Consider the following 18,628-nt stretch of genomic DNA (forward strand, 5'->3'; position numbering starts at 1 on the left):
TGGAAGCCACTGTTTTAGGTAATACCAAAAGCTTCTTAAAGTCTAAGGGTAAAGGGATGGTATGAAGTCTCTCAGGTCCCTTCTAAGCTCAGGAGTCTGTCAAAGTAAGGTCAGGAAGGCAAATCCACTTAAGTCATGCCTTACCTCTTGCTAGCCACCCACCGAATCAGATGGCAGTGGCTCTGCAGGCTCGTCCCTAGCTTCCTCTCCACAGCAGTCAGAAGGCAGTCACCCCCGGGAGAAGGGACAGACTACTCCAGATACCGAGGCTGCAGGTGAGTTCCCCTGGCCCTTCCCAGCCCCTTTCTCCATGGCTTTGTCCTGCCCTCGATTTCCTGCCCAAGGCTTTGCGGGGCTGGGACTGGTTTCTCCTCTTGGTTTTGTGCTTAGGGTCAGGGATGATTGGTTTACTGATTGATTAATTCATATGCTTATTCCACAAATAAATGTACATTGAGCACAACCTATGTATTAGGCATTGTGCTGGGAAGATGCAAATGCTGCGGGCAGGTCTGCCCTTCAGCTGGCAGAATTCTATCTGGCCCCTTGGCCTCATAAAGGAGTCTCTAGTTCTCTTCTCAAATCTCTGTTTTTTAACCCAGATGATGTGGGGTCAAAGAGCCAGGATGTCAGCCTGTGCTTGGAGGACATCATGGAGAAACTCCGTCATGCCTTCCCCAGTGTGCGAAGTTCTGATGTGACTGCCAACACCCTGCTGGCCTCTTGATGGAGCCAGATCCCCATCCTATAGTTCATAGTCCTCTCCTGGTTCCGGTCAAAGCCTTTCCTCAGCCTTCACCCAACCTTTCCAGTTTCCACTGGCCCCACATTCCTCAACTAGTATTATTTGGGCTCTGGGCAGCAGCAGGGATCTGGTGGTATGTGAGGTGCATGCGGGCAGTGATGGGGAAAGGGGAGGCATGATTCTTCTGACCCTAGAAATGTTCCCTTTAATCTTCAAGTTCGAGGTCAGCCCTTTAAGTACCTTTCTGTTGCAACCCAGGCAAATATCACTTGGCCATTCAGATGGGGAGCAGAGAAGCTGCCTTGCAGAGCTAAGCGGTACATGTTGGCCCCTCTTCCTTCTCCGTGGAATTATGGAGAGAGAGAAGCCTAATTACCCCCAAGGTTCCATCCAGCATTATGAATCCACAGGGTTTACCCCTACTTTCTGGCGCAACTCAGGAAGGCAAAAGGGTATCCCCGAGACACCTTCCCCACCCCAAGTGCCCCTGAAAAAGTCTGGGCAGTGTGTGTTCTATTACTTCAGCTCCAGGACAGATTGCTAGCCATCCTAATGCTACCTAGGTATTGGTTTCTCCTCAAATATCTTCATTTTCTTTAGCCTCAGTCCCTGACAGACCTTCCTTAAGGGGAGAACAGTTCATTCTGGTTCTTCTACGTTATATTTGGAAGCATTAAATCCATACTTATGGGTTTAGATTTTTTTTTTTTGCCCCACATCTTCCTATTTCTTAAAGTCCTCAGCATTTTGAGAGACCCACTGAGTTGCGAGTTGCTCTGGAAACCCGGCTGAAGCCACCCTTTGCTCCTCTGAGTCTGTCCTCACAGACCTGAGGACACAGTGGCAGCTTGCTGAGCAAGGGAGTGTTGCTTTCCTTGGGTGAGGAAGAGGAAGCCCACCTCAAGTCTGGAGTAGTATGACTGCCATCCAACACCCTTCCAGGCTGTGACCCTTCTAGCTCTCAGGCTGAATCAGGTGAGGTGGCTGATTGTCCCCAGCTAATCATAAGGCATTTGCAACTGGCCACCGTGTGTAGTGGCCCCTCCATAGGAGCCACAGGCCACAAATCAGGAAGCTGGCCACTTTCCACCCAGACAACAACAGCAAGGCCTTCCTGTGACTAAAATTGTTATTTCTAACTCTGGAAGGTGAATCCAATCCTCAAACTGAACTAGCTCTTCCTAGGCGACATATACCATGATCTCTTTATCCAGAAACTGTTCAGAATAGATAGTAGGGGTGGGGGAGTGGGCTTGGGAATGTTGAATAGATTCAGAGCCCACTTAGGCAGCTTTCTCCCAAGAGGAGCTTTATAACCTAGAGCCCTGCAGTTGACTTCATTTGCCTAAGTTTATATACATACATATCTATTCTACATATCTACTGTACATCAGTGCTCTCCTGGCCTCACTCACACATTAAATTCTAATACCTCTTGAAGTATTAATGTTCTGCCTTGCTCTTTGTTAGCCCCAGCCTCTGGTTGGAAAGATAGATGTATCCTGGCTGCTCCCCTAGGATATCTCTCTCCATTGATGTTTGGAGTGGGCTGTCCTCAAGACCAAAGCAACAGAAACCTGTGGTCACAGAGAATCTAACAGGAAGAGTCACTGTTCTCTTCACTCATTCCAAATCTTGTTCCCTTGAGACCTGGGCCTTGGGTGAATTTTCCTGGGCTCCCCTAAATGGTTCAGGTGCCAAAATAGAGCAAACCCAAGCTCTGCCCACCCCATGCAGAAAAGGACAAACAGGCCTTTATTAGCCTTTGCCAGCTAAGACACAGAGAACATTCTCTGGTCCCTTCCAGCTCTTATGGTCTCACTCAGGGCTAAAGAAAGCAACAGTTGCCACCACAATCAGGAGGGAGTGACGGTTGGGGTGTTGTATTATAATCCAGCAGTGGGCCAGTGGGTAGAACTGCTAGGAACCTAGTTTGATCTGCTGCAGGGGAGGCAGGGCAGCGGCTTGGGTCCAGAAGCTTAGGGTTGCCTCCTCCACCACTAAGTCACAGGTCCAGGGTGTCAGACTTCACAGCATAACATCTGCCTTAGTGTTCATGAGGTCTCTGGGCAGGAGAACTGGGTATCTGGATAGATGGTTGAGCAGGTGGTAGGCAGGCATCAATCACAGAACCTGGGCATCAGTCAGAGTGGGAGCATATTTGTAGAAGCCTAGATTGTGGGCGGGAATGTGGGACGGAGGGCTCAAGGACTTGGAGGCATATGCCTGCCTAAGCCTTAGGCGGGTACATGTTATGGAGCAATTTTTTACCAGGAAAGTCCTGGAAAATCTTTTCTGTTATCCCCACCCCACCTGAGAGCTCTTGGGCTGCTGAGGGCCTGTGGCAACTGCAGTGGGCCAGGCATGGTAGAAAAGATGTAGATCTTGTTATGTAGGATTTGCGTTGTAGGTGGACTGAAGCGGCAGGTCAAGAGTTGAATTCTCACTAAGGGGTCACTGACATTTTGTGGTCCTGTGTTTACCTTAATGCCTAAGGTGAGTATATTGTTCAAGGGTCCAGGGACAGTCACTGCAGTATGTGTGGGGAATTTTCCCACAGTAAGGTAAATGGATCCTTGGGTACTATGAATCCAACTTGGGGTTGGATTTACCAAAATGTGTTGTATGTTGTTAGACATCTTGTTGTGTATTAGTCTTCTAAGGGTATTGTGCATGGCACTGTGTAGTTTATAGCCCTACACTGGAAGGATGGTGAAGGGAGTTGCTAGATTGATAGCCTAAAGAAAACCTTCTGACTGTGGGATTAGCATCAATGATAAGGAATGTGAGCATTTGCTGGGGTTGTTGTCATATAGTATCAGAGAACAGTTAGGACTGAGAGGTGATTTCTTCTTGACAGAATTTGATAGAGGCCAAAAAGCCATTACGAGGATACCTCTGCTTCCAGTGACAGCAGAGTGGATTCACATTGATTGGGCATTGTCACGGAAGGCTGACTAGCTGGAGGACATCAGGCTGTGCTATGCTTCCCTAGTGAGGACATGTGCCCTTCCCTCCAGATTAGAAAGGCTAGAATCAAGACTTTCAAGTGCTCATTTTCTTCAAGGTCCAAGGTTGGGAACTATTTCCCTACAGAGAAATCTGTTTGAGTTTCTGGTGCTCCAGGAAATGGGTTGGCAGGACACAGAAATGAGAAACCCTGAGGCCAGGAAGAGGCCAATCCTAGGAGATGTTTTCCCTCCAGATTCATTTTAAGGAATATCTGTGCTTCCTGATGTGTGTGCTTGAGATTTGGGCTCTATATCCAGCATTTGAACTCACATTCTCAGTGGCAGAGTCATGGTCTGTGGCACCATTTCAAGGCCAAAAATCCCATCCAATTTCCCTTCACATAGATGACAGAAAAGCAAGAAAGTAGCTGCCTTAACTCGAACAGTTCTGGGAAAAAAACTGGGGGCCTTGTCCTGAGGCTGTGGAGACTTAATTCTTCAGCTGGGTGGTTCCCGTAGGAACAAGGAACACTTTAGCTACTTCTTACTCTTTTAACACCAATTGCTGTGGGAGAAGGAAAGGCTCAAGGCCAGGGCTCAGCTCGCAGAGTCCATCTTCTCCCACAGTTGCCACATTTGAGAGGGGGCCTGCTGAATGCCCTTGCTGTCCCCTATGGCAGTATTGAGGCCTGACCGAAGTCTGGTATGCTGCTTGCTGGCTGCAAGAACTGGTCACAGGATGAAAATTGGGGAAAGGATTTGGGGGAGGTGACAAGGGTGGCATGGAAGTCTAGGGGACAAAGGGACAGGGTTGGGAACAAATTGGTTAACTTTGATTGCCACTCACTGTGGTGCTTTCCCCCTTTCCCTTGAATTCTGCTTTGAAAAGAATAAATTTGTACTTGTTTACTTTGGTTCCTCTGGTTATACTCTCTGAGTCTGATATTTCATATCTTTCCCTTATTTGGGGGTGGGAAGAGAGGGTAGACCAAGAAGCCACAGAAGTACTGTAAAACATAAGGCTACCAGATGAGTCCAACACCTGTGGGACACAAAAAGACCTCCCCATTGGGCTCATCTGCCACTGTTACCCGGATTAATCACCTCTCAACATCCTCCCAACCCTCCCCAAATTAGCTAGTTAGCGCCTTATGAGATGAGCTGTATGTAGCAATGGTTTCTAAATTTCATCCTCCTCAATCTGAGGGTTTTTCACCAGCCTGAAGCATTGTAAGAAAAGTCAGGACAATGCATTGAGTTTTCATAAAATTATATTTATTCAGTTTAAAGGTCTACCTTTTATTCTGAGATTATGGATATACACACACACACACACACACACACACTATATATATATATATATAGTGTGTGTGTGTATATATCTGTAATATATATATAGTATGTGTATGTATATATATATATATCCATCTATCTATCTATCTATCTATATATATCCTGTGTGTGTGTATATATCCTGTCAATAAGTAAAACCCTGTCAGTCCCTCTTTTTCTTTTTCTTTTCTTTTCTTTTTATATTAAGGATATATATATATATATATCCGTAATATATATATAGCATGTGTATGTGTGTGTATATATATATATATCCATCTATATATATATATATCCATCCATATATATATATGTATATATATATCCTGTCAATAAGTAAAACCCTGTCAGTCCATGTTTTCTTTTCTTTTTTTTTTTTTTTGAGACGGAGTCTCACTCTGTCACCCAGGCTACAGTGCAGTTGTGCAATCTCAGCTTACTGCAACCTCTGCCTCCTGGATTCAAGCAATTCTCCTGCCTCAGCCTCTCACCAAACTATAGCAACACTGTCCAGTATAAAATAATGCAAGCCACATATGTAATTTTAAATTTTATAGCAGCCATATTACAAAAATAAAAATAGATGGAATTAATTTTAATAATTAACCCAATATATCCACAATATTACCCTTTCAACATGTAATAGTATAAAACAATTATTAATGAGATTTTAAAATATATTTTTAACCAAGTCTTTGGAAATGTCAAGCAAGCTGACACATTCAGCTGGGGGAAACACACACACACACACACACACACACGAGATCCAGACAGATCCAGACAGTTTATTCCTTATAGAGACAGAAAAAGCAAGATCAGCAATGGTATCAGCTCCCTGCATCCCTCGTCCCACAGAACAATATAACAGGGCAACAAAAGGGGCTAGATGACAGGCAACATGAATGGTAGGACCCCCTGGTACTGTGTAGCCAATGCCACACTGCAGCTAAGCAGTTTTATGGCCTGCAACTGTACCCTCTGGAGTGGGAAGCAGGCAGAAAGCCCTATACTTAACTGGAACAAGGGAGGCAGGTGACAAGCTATCTCATGGCAACCTCCCTCAAGATAGGGAGATGACTGAGAAACGCTCTTGTAGCAAATTCTCACAAGACTGCCTGTCTTCCTGTGTTCCGGGAGGATCACAGGGTGTTATGCCAGGACCTGAGTCAGCCTGCAGTTGAGCCTGGCCTGCGTGGCCTATGTGGATAGTGTAAGGTCATCAGGATGCGGGCACAGAGCAGTTCCTTTATAGAAATCCAGTGTTTATTTTACACTTACTGCACATCTCAACTCAGGCTAGTCATGTGGTGCTCAAAAACCACATGTGCCTAGTGGATACCATATTGGACAGCACAAGTCTGTAGCATACAGAAGTCAAAATCACTGAGCTATAGCAAAGGAAAACTTTCTGAGGTGTCAGAGTGAATGTGTGCATGTGTATGTTGGGGTGGGGTGGAAAGTCAGAACGGCAATAGCTTTCGGTGACTGGAGGGCAGTGGTGAAGCAGCCCCCCTGGGTTACATTGAGAAGTGGTAGCAGAGGAGATGGAGGGGCATCGCAAACACACTAGCTTGCCCTTGCCCCTTCCTGTTGTGTTGTCTTCCCTACCACCCCGCCTCTCAGCAGAGCTCTGACTGTTCTCAGGCTGCAGTATCAGACAGAGGCTGTATGAGGGCTCTTCTACCTCTTCCACTCCTGGATGCCCGCTGTGGCACATGTGCCACACTCACTGGCCTGTCTCTCCAGCATGACCCCAGGGTACTTTCTATCAGTCCCCTGCCTGCCTTTATCTGGAAAGGCCTATCTTCTTTTCAAACTCTGCTTCTTCCCCCACCTTCTACCTCTTGACACTCAACTTCTTTCCCTCATTCTTTCTCCGTATTCTCATCTTTTAAGTTACGGGTTTCTGAAAAAAACAATCTTTTTAAAATATCATCTTGGTTTTCAAGCAATCCTCGAACTTCTCTCCTAATCTGGGCTCCATTTTGTTTGCCTTTAACATGCCTATCTCCCTTAGTCCTACTTTTTCCCTTGCATTTCCCCCAGCATTCCTGCCGTCTCCATCCCAACTTCACAGGCCCTGCTCATACATGACCTCTCCTTTGCCCATGGCTTAACTTTGACTTGGAGTAGGAGCACTAAAAGTGGCACGGAGAACTTAGGATTATATTTCTTAAAGCAGCACTGACTTTGTCAATTGGGATCAGACCTGGGGCTAGCTGGGCTACTTCCAGAAAACCCCCAGATGCCTCTTGGTGGTAAGCATTATCACCCATGATTTACAATGAGAAAATAGAGGCTCTAAGAAGCGTAGGGGCGGGCAGGCGTGATGGCTCACGCCTGTAATCCCGGCACTTTGGGAGGCCAAGGCAGGTGGATCACCTGAGGTCAGGAGTTCGAGACCAGCCTGGCCAACATAGTGAAACCCCGTCTCTCCTAAAAATACAAAAATTAGCCAGGCATGGTGGCAGCTGCCTGTAATCCTTGCTACTTGGGAGGCTGAGGCAGGAGAATCACCTGAACCCGGGAGGCGGAGGTTGCAGTGAGCCAAAATCGCACCACTGCACTCCAGCCTGGGCGACAGAGCAAGACTCCATCTCAAAACAAAAAAAGAACCACAGGGGCTTGCCCAAGGCAAGTTCCATCCTTGTGTGAGTTCCACTACAGCATGGTAATTCAACCCAAATATTGGAGCTGCCATTTGTATCACTTCTCTAACCACCCCCCCACACCCGCTCCATCTCATATTAACCATATAGCATTGGGATTTGGAGCAAATCTTCTCACCTTAACAATACAGCATTGGGATTTTATTTGCTTAGTTTATTAGGAGTTACCCTAAGAACTCTGGAAGGATGCCCCAAGGCTGATAGCATCGTCTGCCATTTTCTAATCAGAGTGCTATGGTCCGAATGTGTCCCCCAAAATTCATATGTTAAGCTATAATCAGTAATGTGTTTGTTAGTATTAAGAGGTAGGGCTTTTGGGAGGTGATTAGGTAATGAGGGCTCCACCCTTATGAATGGAATTAGCGCCCTTTTAAAAGAGGCCCGAGGGAGTTTGTTTGCCCTGCCATCATGTGAGGATGCACCCCGAAGATGCTAGGAAGCAGACAAACCCCTCACCAGATGCCAAAGCTGCTGGCACCTTGATCTTAGACTTCCAAGCCTCCAGAGCTATAAGCAATAAATTTCTGTTGTTTATATTTACCCAGTCTATGGTATTTTTGTTACAGCAGCCCAAATGAACTAAGATATAGAGCTTATTGCTTTTCTTCTTGTTTCCGTTTGGATATGAGTACACTCATCATGGGGGATGGTTTAATAAATTGACAATAATCCATTTAAAATGAACAATTTATTTATTGCTTAAAGAACATAGACCATAAAACACTAATAATATACCTAGAAAAAAACCCAAACAAGATTGTTAAAGAAGTCTTCATAGGCATTATGGCATCTTGTTCTTCCTAACCTTAACTGATGAGGGTTAGGAGGAGAAGGCTCAGAATAAGGATAACAGTTCATAATTTCTTCATCTCTGCTCTAACTGTTCCCTTAGTTGGTGAATAACAACCAGCTCCATCCTAAAAACAACAGAACATAAGCAGCAGCAAGAAATCATCCTTGAGCAGGAATGCAGTCCTGTTACCTGAACAGAGACAGAACACAATCTAGTATTAACTGCTGCAAGGTAGGCACTTAAACTCACTATGGCAGGTCCTAGTGCTTAGTAGAAATGACCTCGTTTTTTCCCCTATGTTTTAGGAAATACTAAAAACCAAAAGAAAAGCTAAAACATATGTAGCTAAAACTGTAGTCCCAGCTACTCAGGAGGCTGAGGCGGAAGGATCCCTTAAGCCCAGGAGTCTGAATTCAGCCTGGGCAACATAACAAGACCCCATTTCTAAATTAATAATAATAATTCCCAAATTGACAAAGAGAAAGTCTCATGGTCGAGTGGGGTCTCTTAAGTCTACTACATTTTTATACTGGCCTTTTCTACATGACTACAAACTGTGAGCATATTTTAAGTAGCAAAGAAGGTACAGATAAATATAACTGATTCAACATAAGGCAACTGAAGGGACAAAAACATGCACAGTTTCATCCAATCTGCAGTCTGGATGGTGAATCCAAGGTTTGTGGGCCACGCCAATGGCTCTCCTCACTTCTTCAGAAAACGCTGCAACTGTTCCTGTAGGGAAATGAGCTGTAGGGAGAGGTAGAAAGACATGAAAAATTCATTTGAAATTTGAGGTCCCATTACTTGATCTAGAATTTACTTAAATGAACCAAAAAGAACTACTGTTATTTGGCATTTATAAGGTTATCTTAGTCTTGCAATGTTCCAAAGAATACTGGCCACAGTCAAGAATGCATGCATACTGCTGTGGCCATGATGATGTCCTTTATTATGCCCAATTTATGAAGAGAAGCTTTGTATTAGTCAGTTTTCACACTGCTGATAAAGATATACCTGAGTTTGGGAAGAAAAAGAGGTTTAATGGACTTACAGTTCCACATAGCTGGAGGCCTCACAATCATGGTGGAAGGCAAGGAGGAGCAAGTCATATCTTACATGGATGGCAGCAGGCAAAGAGAGGAGAGCTTATGCAGGGAAACTCCCCTTTTTAAAACCATCAGATCTCGTGAGACTTATTCACTATCACGAGAACAGCATGGGAAAGACCTGCCCCCATGATTCAATTACCTCCCACCAGGTACCTCCCACAACACGTGGGAATTAAAGATGAGATTTGGGTGGGGACACAGACAAACCATATGAAGCTTTAAAATTGAATAGGCTTTAAAAAAAAACAATATTTTTGCTGTTAAGAATTTGTGCTTCTGTGAAGAATATACAGAGGTCACAGCTCACTGTAGGGGCAAAGGAGATGGGATCTCTGTAGCCATATTCTAAGAGTCAGATGATAAAACAGTTGGGACACTCTCTTGTCCCAATGAACACAATGGGTCTTAGACTGAGTCTTACCAGCTGCTTCTTACCACAGTAGGAGATACTTAGAAACTGAGCCAGAGCCCTGACCAATCAGGAGCCTGATGATGTTCTACTTAATGCTTTCTAAGTTAGAAGCCCTGAACATTTTGTGGTATAGGATTTAATTTTTTTTAACTTGAAATGGTAAAGTGACCAATAACATTCAGAGATGTATGCCATCTTTACAACAAAGGTTGTTTTTGAATATTATTCATTTCAGGACACTCCATACCAGAATGAATTTTTAGTCTGTGAAATGAAAGGAACATTATAAAACAATCCTATGCTGCACATCACCTACCAAGCCACAATAATTGCTGTCCGCAGTAACTTAGAGGCTCTTCTCAGTTGCTGAGTGACCCCTGATTGACCATGATTACAACCACTGACTGATCCAGTTCCTTCTCCTTTGCAGGCTCTTTCTCTTCCCACCACCCCCTAAAGATAGGTTTTTCCTTAGGTTCAGACTTCTTGCTGAACAATCAACCAGGCTAACTCAACTAGACCCACAGCTTTAATGATCATTTCTGTGTATGGGCCTCTCTCCAATTTCCCATTTTCAAAAGCACTTCTCCACATACCCCTCCAAATCCACTTTTTGTTATCCTATTTTCAGTTAATGGCACATCATTTCCCAGTTGCCCAGGCTTTGGACTCATCTTTGTTCCCCTTTTTGCCCTGTAAATCCAATCAATTGTTAAGCTCTGTTTGCTTCCACCACTTGCACCTTTGAAGCTCCAGGCTGTCCCCACTCCAATTTCTCCTATATACTTCTGGCAGAAAAATCTTCCTGAGTTATTCCCCAGGTAAAAAGGCTTTGAAGGCTCATAATGACCTACACCAAAAATCTAAATTGTTCACCCTGGCATCACCACCTCTGAGCCAGTGTGCATGCTGCTTTCTCATGGAATGCACTCCTTTCCCTATCTCCTTATTAAAACCCTACCTATATTTTAAGGCCCCAGTCAAACACCATCTTCTCCATGAAGTCTTCTTTAATATCCATGGACAATCTGTCATTCCTTTAAGTCCCTACCCCTCTTGCCAATTTCTCCCCAAATGAAGACAGAGACTACATCATAAGCATATCATAGCTCCCTGCAGAGCCTAGCTTAAAGTAGACACCTACTAAATCTAATTTGGATAAATGAACTAACATAAGGGACTCTGAGTAAATAAAGTTTACAGCTACATTTCTATGCTGCTCCTCAATACTAAATATAGTCATGTGTTACTTAACAATGGGGATATGTTCTAAGAAATGCATCCTTAGGCAATTTTGTCATGATGCGAACATGATAGAACATACTTACACCAACCTAGATAGTATAGCTTACTACACACCTAGGCTACATAGTATAGTCTATCGTTCCTAGGTTACAAACCTGTACAGCATATTACTGTACTGAATACTGTAGGCAATTGTAGCACAATGTTAAGTATTTGTGTATCTAAACATAGAAAAGGTAAACTAAAAATACAATATAAAAAATTAAAAATGGTACACTTGTATAGGGCACTTACTATGAATAGAGCTTGCAGGACTAGAAGTTGCTCTGGGTGAGTCAGTGGGTGAGCGGTGAGTGAATGTGAAGGCCTAGGACATTACTGTGCACTACTGAAGACTATATAAACACTATATACTTAGGCTATAGTAAAATAATTTAAAAATTAAGTAATTCTGCTGCTATGTTATGATGGCCACAGTGTCACCAGGTGACAGGAATTTCTTAGCTCCATTATAATCTTATGGGACTACCATCATATATGCAGTCTGTCATTGGCCAAAATGTTGTTATGCAGCATACAACTGTACTTACATTGATGAAAACAAAGATGTTTGGTGGGTACTAAAACAATCCTGGCATTAACTGTTCATCTGATTGTTTTAAAGCAGTACTAAGCGGTACTTGGATAAGTGATTTGCTGAGAGGAAGGGAATATATAGAACGTAAAAATTCCGCTAGCCTTGTGGGGATGGGGGTGGGGAGTAGTGCCTGTACTTCAAGAGCACCATGCTAAGCCCATCCTCATAATACCAACTCCAGTCTCTTTAAAATTGTAACCCTCAACAGTATAAGGTTAGAGTCAGCACACATTTTCTATACAGCTGCTTGACCCTCATTTAGCCTATATTGCCTTCTTCTCTCTTCGCCCTGTACACTCTCTTGTGGCTTTGAAAAATACAGTTGTCGTTCAAGTTAGAAATACATACATCCTTAATGATTCCTTCTCCTTCAACACCCAGTAATTGACCCAACTCCTGTCAATTCTACCTTTAAAGTATATTCTCTAATATATCAATATTCATTGCAGCATTATTCATAATAGCCAAAAGTGAAAGCAACCCAAATGTCCATCAGCAGATGAATGAATAAACAAAATGTGGTATATTGATCCAATGGAGTATTAGTCAGTTTTAAATGGAAAAAAGTACTGATACATGCCATAACATGGATGAACTCTGAAAATATGCTAAATGAGAGGAGCCCGACTCAAAACACCATGTATTATATGATTTCACTTGTATGAAATAACTAGAATAGGCAGTAGATTAGTAGAAACTAGATGAGTGGTTGCCTAGTGCTGGGCAGGGGAGAGGTTCTGGAGAAATGGGGAGTGACTACTAATGGATACAGGGTTTCTTTTTGGAGTGATGAAACTATTCTAAAATTGACTGCAGTGGTGGTTGTACAACTCTGAATATGCTAAAAGCCACTGAATTGTATAGTTTAAATGGGTGACTTGTGGGGGGTGGGGAGGACGGGGTTTGAGGCAGTCTCACTCTGTCACCCAGGCTGGAGTGCAGTGGTGGGATCTCTGCTCACTGCAACCTCTGCCTCCCAGGCTCAAGCAATCCTCCCACCTCAGCCTCCCGAGCAGCTGGGACTACAGGCATACACCACCATGCCTGGCTAATTTTTGGAGAGACAGGGTTTCACCATGTTGCCCAGGCTGGTCTTGAACTCCTGGGCTGAAGCCATCTGCCCACTTTGGCCTCCCAAAGCGCTAGGATTACAGGCATGCACCACCGCACCCAGCCTAAATGGGTGATATTGTATGGTTTATGAATTACATCTGTTATAAAAACATTTTTATTGCAGTTTAAAAATCTATATTCTTTCAATCTCCATTGCTACTACCTTAGTCCAAGTTACCATCCTCTGTTATTAGAGTACCACAAAGCCCCCCAACCAGCCTCTTTGCTTCTACTCTCACCTTCTTCCAACCCATTCTCCAGATAATAATCAGAGTAACCTTTTAAAAGTTTAAATTAGGCCAGACGTGGTGGCTCACGCCTGTAATCCCAGCACTTTGGGAGGCTGAGGCAGGTGGATCACGAGGTCAGGAGATCAAGACCATCCTGGCTAACACGGTGAAACCCTGTCTCTACTAAAAATACAAAAAATTAGCCGGGCATGGTGGCACGTGCCTGTAGTCCCAGTTACTTGGGAGGCTGAGGGAGGACAATCTCTTGAACCCGAGAGGCGGATGTTGCAGTGAGCCTAGATTGTGCCACTGCACTCCAGCCTGGGCGACAGAGCAAGACTCCGTTTAAAAAAAAAAAAGTTTAAATTAGATGTGATTTTCCTATCTAAAATTCTTCAAGGACTTCACATTACACTTAAGGCCAAACCCATCCTCCTTATCATGGCCTTCAAGGAACCATACACTATGGTCTCTGCCTACTTCTCCAACCTTATCTTAAGCCATTCTCTTCCTGGCTTTAAATACTCCAAAGGTCCTCAAAGAAGCCAAGTTCTTTCTGAGCATGAGACCTTGCATACGCTCCACCTAAGAGGCTCTTCATCCCACTCTTTGCCTGGACTTAATCCTTCTGGTCTCAGCTTCAATAGCACCTCCTAGGAGAGGTCTATCATGATCCCCCAATTAATTCAAGACTCTTTATTCTAATAGCACCACTGACTTTTTTCCTTCATAGCACTTCTTCACAATTTGTAACTTTGTATAATTTGTTTATTGTCAATCTCCCCTGCTAGACAGCTCCACGAGGACAAGTACAGCAGGTCCTTGAATAACATCGTTTTGTCCAGTGTCGTTTTGTTACAGTAAGTCCTCACTTAATGTCATCAATAGGTTCTTAGAAACTGCAACTTTAAGCAAAATGACATGCAAAAGGTCTCCAAATAACATCGTTAGTTCAATGTCATTTCATTATAATTTTTTTTTTTTGAGACAGGGGCTCACTTTGTTGCCCAAGCTGGAGTGCAGTGGTGTGATCATGGCTCACTGCAGCCTCAACCTCCTGGGCTCAAGCAATCCTCCCACCTTAGCGTCCTGAGTAGCTGAGACTACAGGCTTATGCCACCACAACCGGCTAATTTTTTGTACAGTCAGCGTTTCACCATGTTGCTCAGATTGGTCTCAAACTCCTGAGCTAAAGCGATCCTCTCGCGTCGGCCTCCCAAAATGCTGGGGTTACAGGCATGAGCCACCACTCCTGGCCTCATTATAATGTTGATGAGAAAAATAAAATCACTTCCCTGTACACATTAGGTGAATTGGTTTGTCTGAATTGTCCCAGTCTGAGTGAGTGTGGGTGTGAGTGTGCCCTGCAATGGGATGCCATCCTATCCAAGGCTGGTTCCTACCTTGTGCCCTGAGCTGCTGGGATAGGCTCTGGCCATCTGAGACCCTGAACTGGAATCACTGGGTACATAATTGTCTTACTTGTTTTTATCAGTCTTTCTCAAATGTATGTATAGCTCACATTTATTTCAATGTTTAATATTAGAAGCGTTTTGGTTTTTATTTAGAAGTTTGGTGATGTTTTTGTGACCAGAAATATGCTATAGGAACTTAATTCTTCTTTATATCAATTAGCCTATAGTAAAATTGGTTTCATTATATATACATTATTTTGCTTAAAGTTACAGTTTCCAAGAACCTATCAATGACACTGAGGATTTACTGTATTGCATTTGTCTTATTCAACACCGTACATCCAGTGCTTTTCACTTCATAGGCATTCAATATCTGTTGAATGAGTGAATTTTCACAAAGACCTTGTTCCACCCTGCTACCTTCATTTAGAAGATTTGGCTACCACTATTCCTATGAGAGGAACAGCCAGCAATGATATTAGAATTGAAGTGGGGGATTCTCTGTATCAAATGTTTTCTGGTTAATTTGAAAACATACTTCTTACCTTCTCATTTTTTTGTTTTTCCTGTAACTCAAGCTGCTCCAGCACAGACTGAAAATGATTCTGAAAAATAAATTGTATAAATGATGAACACTGAGTCTCAAAGGAAAAAAAAAACCAAGGGAGGCAAGGAGTTTGGCAAATAATTGTTCTCGTTTTTGTTTTTGAGGCGGAATCTTCCTCTGTCACCCAGGCTGGAGTGCAGTGGCGCAATCTTGGCTCATGCAATCTCCGCCTCCCAGGCTCAAGTGATTCTCATGTCTCAGCCTCCTGGGTAGCTGGGATTACAGGAGCATGCCACCAGGCCTGGCTAATTTTTGTATTTTTAGTAGAGATGAGGTTTCATCTCTACTAAAAGATCCCTTACTCAGGGATCATTTACTGTGATCCCTGGCAAGTTACTTAACCTCTTTGAGTTTCCACTCTTTATCTATAAAATGGGAGTGGTGACAGTATTTACGTTTCAAGGATGTGAGGATAAAATGTGATAATATGTGTACACAATTCTTAGCCCTTTATGTGCCTTTTACATAGCAAATGCTCAATATTGGCAATTTTTATCTCATATCACCTAGTCCCTTCCCCAAAATGCTTATATTAGATGATCAAAATTACTCAGGTAAAAGGAAACAGGGTTATCTTTTATTAGGAGTTTCTAAGAGGCTGTTTAGGTTCATGAATGAACAAGAACCCTGCACAGAGATAACATAAGTGGAAACACAAAGGCAAGATACTGAAAGTAAGATATCAGGATTTCTTTATGCCAGCCAAGAATTTACCTTGAGTGTCAGGTTTTCCACTTTCATGATGAGATCCTTCTGTCTTTGTGCTTTATTCTGAATCTTATGGAGCTTTTTCTCCTTTTTCTCAATCTGCTTCTGAATTTCCGTGACTAATAGAGAAACATAGAACTTTATATATTAAATATAGCCTAAATGAATGGACCAAGATCCAAATCAAGTAAAACTCTACTACACATCGAAGCGATAACTTCTTGAGCTTAGCTTTGAGTCTAATGTATGCTTAGAGTCAACTGTTAGCACTGCCACCCACCCTGGTCCCATCCCTTTGTTTTTTCTGACTTACCTATTGAACTGGTACCTTCATTTGCCCTATACTGGCCAGATTCAATAAACTCGGCCTGCAGCTGCCTTTCCAGATACTCTTCAGAACAATCTTCCTCCTCCTCTTCTTTGTCTTTATCTTCATCCTCATCCTCATCTTCATCATCCTCATCCTCATCATCATTGTTACTTCTAGAATCACTGAACATCTCCCGAAGCATATCATATTCTACTAGTTTTAAGCAAGAAGAAAGTGAACTACCTAAAACTCTGCAAATGACTCATACTCCAGATATAATTATACTCCTTTCACATTCCCCAGGCAACCAGTGAATTTTATAAATCATTTTTTCATGCAGGAAGATTATTCCCTTTATAAAACAAGGACAGCAAATGCAAAACACTGTAACATTCATTCATGTAGTGAATGATCAAGATATTTAGAGACTCTAACGGTCATAGGAAGTTAAAATACCAGGGGGGGATGGGAGATTAGAACACTAATCTAAAACCCCTAAACTGCCAAGAGACCAATAAGAGGGAAGAAGGGCTGGGTGTGGTGGCTCATGCCTGTAATCCCAGCACTTTGGGAGGCCAATGCGGGCAGAACACTTGAAGCCAGGAGTTGGAGACCAGCCTGGCCAACATGGCAAAACCCCATCTCTACTTATAAAAAAAAAGAAAAGAAAAGAAAAAAAGAAAAATTAGCTTGGTGTGGTGGTACATGCCTGTAATCCCAGCTACTTGGGAGGCTGAGGCACAAGAACTACTTGAACCTGGGAGGCAGAGGTTGCAGTGAGCCGAGATCGCACCACTACACTCCAGTCTGGGTGACAGAGAGAGACTCTGTCTCAAAAAAAAAAAAAAAAAAAAAGGCCAGGCACAGTGGCTCATGCCTGTAATTCAAGCACTTTGGGAGGCCGAGGCAGGCAGATCACTTGAGGTCTGGAATTCAAGACCAGCCTGGCCAACATGGTGAAACCCCGACGCTAGTAAAAAATTAGCTGGGCATGGTGGTGAACACCTGTAATCCCAGCTACTTGGGAGGCCGAGGCAGGAGAATCACTTGAACTCATGAGGCAGAGGTTGTAGTGAGCCGAGATCACGCCACTGCACTCCAGCCTGGGCGACAGAGCAAGACTCCATCTCAAAAAAAAAAAGAGGGAAGGACGAAACCATCCTTTTTTTCTGGGGTTTTTTTTTTTTTGGATTGGCCTATGAATTTATGGAAAATGATCTGATACCCAGTCAATACCTGCCCTATCTGAAACTCCTGCTTTGCCTTTACTAAAGTACCTGACGAGGTATGACCCTGCTTGTGGCTGCTCATTCCCGAGGATATCACAAATCCTGGGATGGAGCCTTGACTCTCTATTTCCTTGGTTCCATCTTCAGCAATGACTTCCCAACCTGAAAGGAGTGGGTAGTCAAGGAAAACACAGAAGGAAACAAAAAGGCACAGCTGAAAGGGAAGGGGCTCTTTGGCTAACAGTGCTATTTAATTTAGTCCAACTTTAGGCCATTTGTATCGGAATTCCTAGTTTGGAGAAGTGCCTCATATTGAATTACACAATAAATAATTTTCTATTACATGAATTTACTGTTCCTAGCTAGAACATTTCAAAGAATCTTAAGTTCTACACATCAAGACTGGCACACAAACACCAGAGGTGAGGCTTTGTCAGCATGTACAAATGGGGCAGAACAGACTATGCAGAAAATATTTGTATAAAGGATACGGGTACTTACGGCTTCAGCATCCGAACGCAGCAGTCTCTTTACTTCATTTTCCACGTCTGGAGATTCAATGTACTGAAGCAAAGTTGGGGATTAGAGGGGGATACCAATACCGTCATTTAACACCCTGTGTGTTGCAGGAGTGCCCTCCTACGTACCAATGAATTCAAATGTTAGGCCTCTTTAAATTCTGATCCAACCAAATTTCTACTTTAAGTAGCGCTATTTATAAAGGAATCTTTAGCCAGGGTCTAGAATTTTGTACAGTAAACTTACTTTTTTCCTAATTAAACAAATTACTTGAGACATTTAATCTTTTCAATCTACAGCTCTATGGTAAAGCCCTCTCTCAGAGGTGCAACCCTTAGGTCTCAGTTATAAATTATTTCTCCTGATTTATATTGGCAAAGAACTATAATTCCTTATTAGTTATTTAGAAATAATTTGGTTTAAAGATCCAAATTCCCAGATTTCACTTCTCCACATCTTTATTATTAGAGACGTTCCTACAAAAACTGGATCTTAGCTGCATGTTCTCCCTTGAATCCAGTTTTACATAATTATCTCCACAGCAACCAATTTGTTGTGCCACAAATAGAAATTAGGATTTTGATGGGGAATAAGCAATTGC

The 18,628-nt window shown here is 43.1% G+C and overlaps 2 protein-coding genes across 8 annotated transcripts in view; one reads left to right on the forward strand and one right to left on the reverse strand.

The window, feature by feature from the left end:
• DRP2 (dystrophin related protein 2) overlaps positions 1-18,628 on the forward strand; it is a 112,210-nt gene that overhangs the window by 40,520 nt on the left and 53,062 nt on the right. For 3 of the 4 annotated variants that reach the window (XM_003810406.5, XM_008962756.4, XM_034950732.3), the window contains 2 exons: positions 155-275; positions 603-4,611. The exons of the other annotated variant lie outside the window; for it this stretch is intronic. In XM_003810406.5, coding sequence (XP_003810454.2) covers positions 155-275; positions 603-727 — 246 coding nt within the window. In that variant the 3' untranslated portion in view covers positions 728-4,611. Of the gene's footprint in view, positions 1-154; positions 276-602; positions 4,612-18,628 lie in introns of those variants that run through there. 4 annotated transcript variants of the gene reach the window in all.
• TAF7L (TATA-box binding protein associated factor 7 like) overlaps positions 8,367-18,628 on the reverse strand; it is a 29,763-nt gene continuing 19,501 nt past the window's right edge. For 2 of the 4 annotated variants that reach the window (XM_003810408.5, XM_055106581.2), the window contains 6 exons: positions 18,000-18,072; positions 17,557-17,670; positions 16,283-16,489; positions 15,976-16,088; positions 15,200-15,259; positions 8,367-9,240 (listed from right to left, as the gene is read on the reverse strand). In XM_003810408.5, coding sequence (XP_003810456.1) covers positions 9,196-9,240; positions 15,200-15,259; positions 15,976-16,088; positions 16,283-16,489; positions 17,557-17,670; positions 18,000-18,072 — 612 coding nt within the window. In that variant the 3' untranslated portion in view covers positions 8,367-9,195. Of the gene's footprint in view, positions 9,241-15,199; positions 15,260-15,975; positions 16,089-16,282; positions 16,493-17,556; positions 17,671-17,999; positions 18,073-18,628 lie in introns of all 4 variants that reach the window. The other 2 variants (XM_055106582.2, XM_034950071.3) reach the window with 1 other exon arrangement.

The sequence above is a fragment of the Pan paniscus genome, chromosome X (genome assembly GCF_029289425.2).
Source record: "Pan paniscus chromosome X, NHGRI_mPanPan1-v2.0_pri, whole genome shotgun sequence".
NCBI lineage: Eukaryota > Metazoa > Chordata > Mammalia > Primates > Hominidae > Pan > Pan paniscus.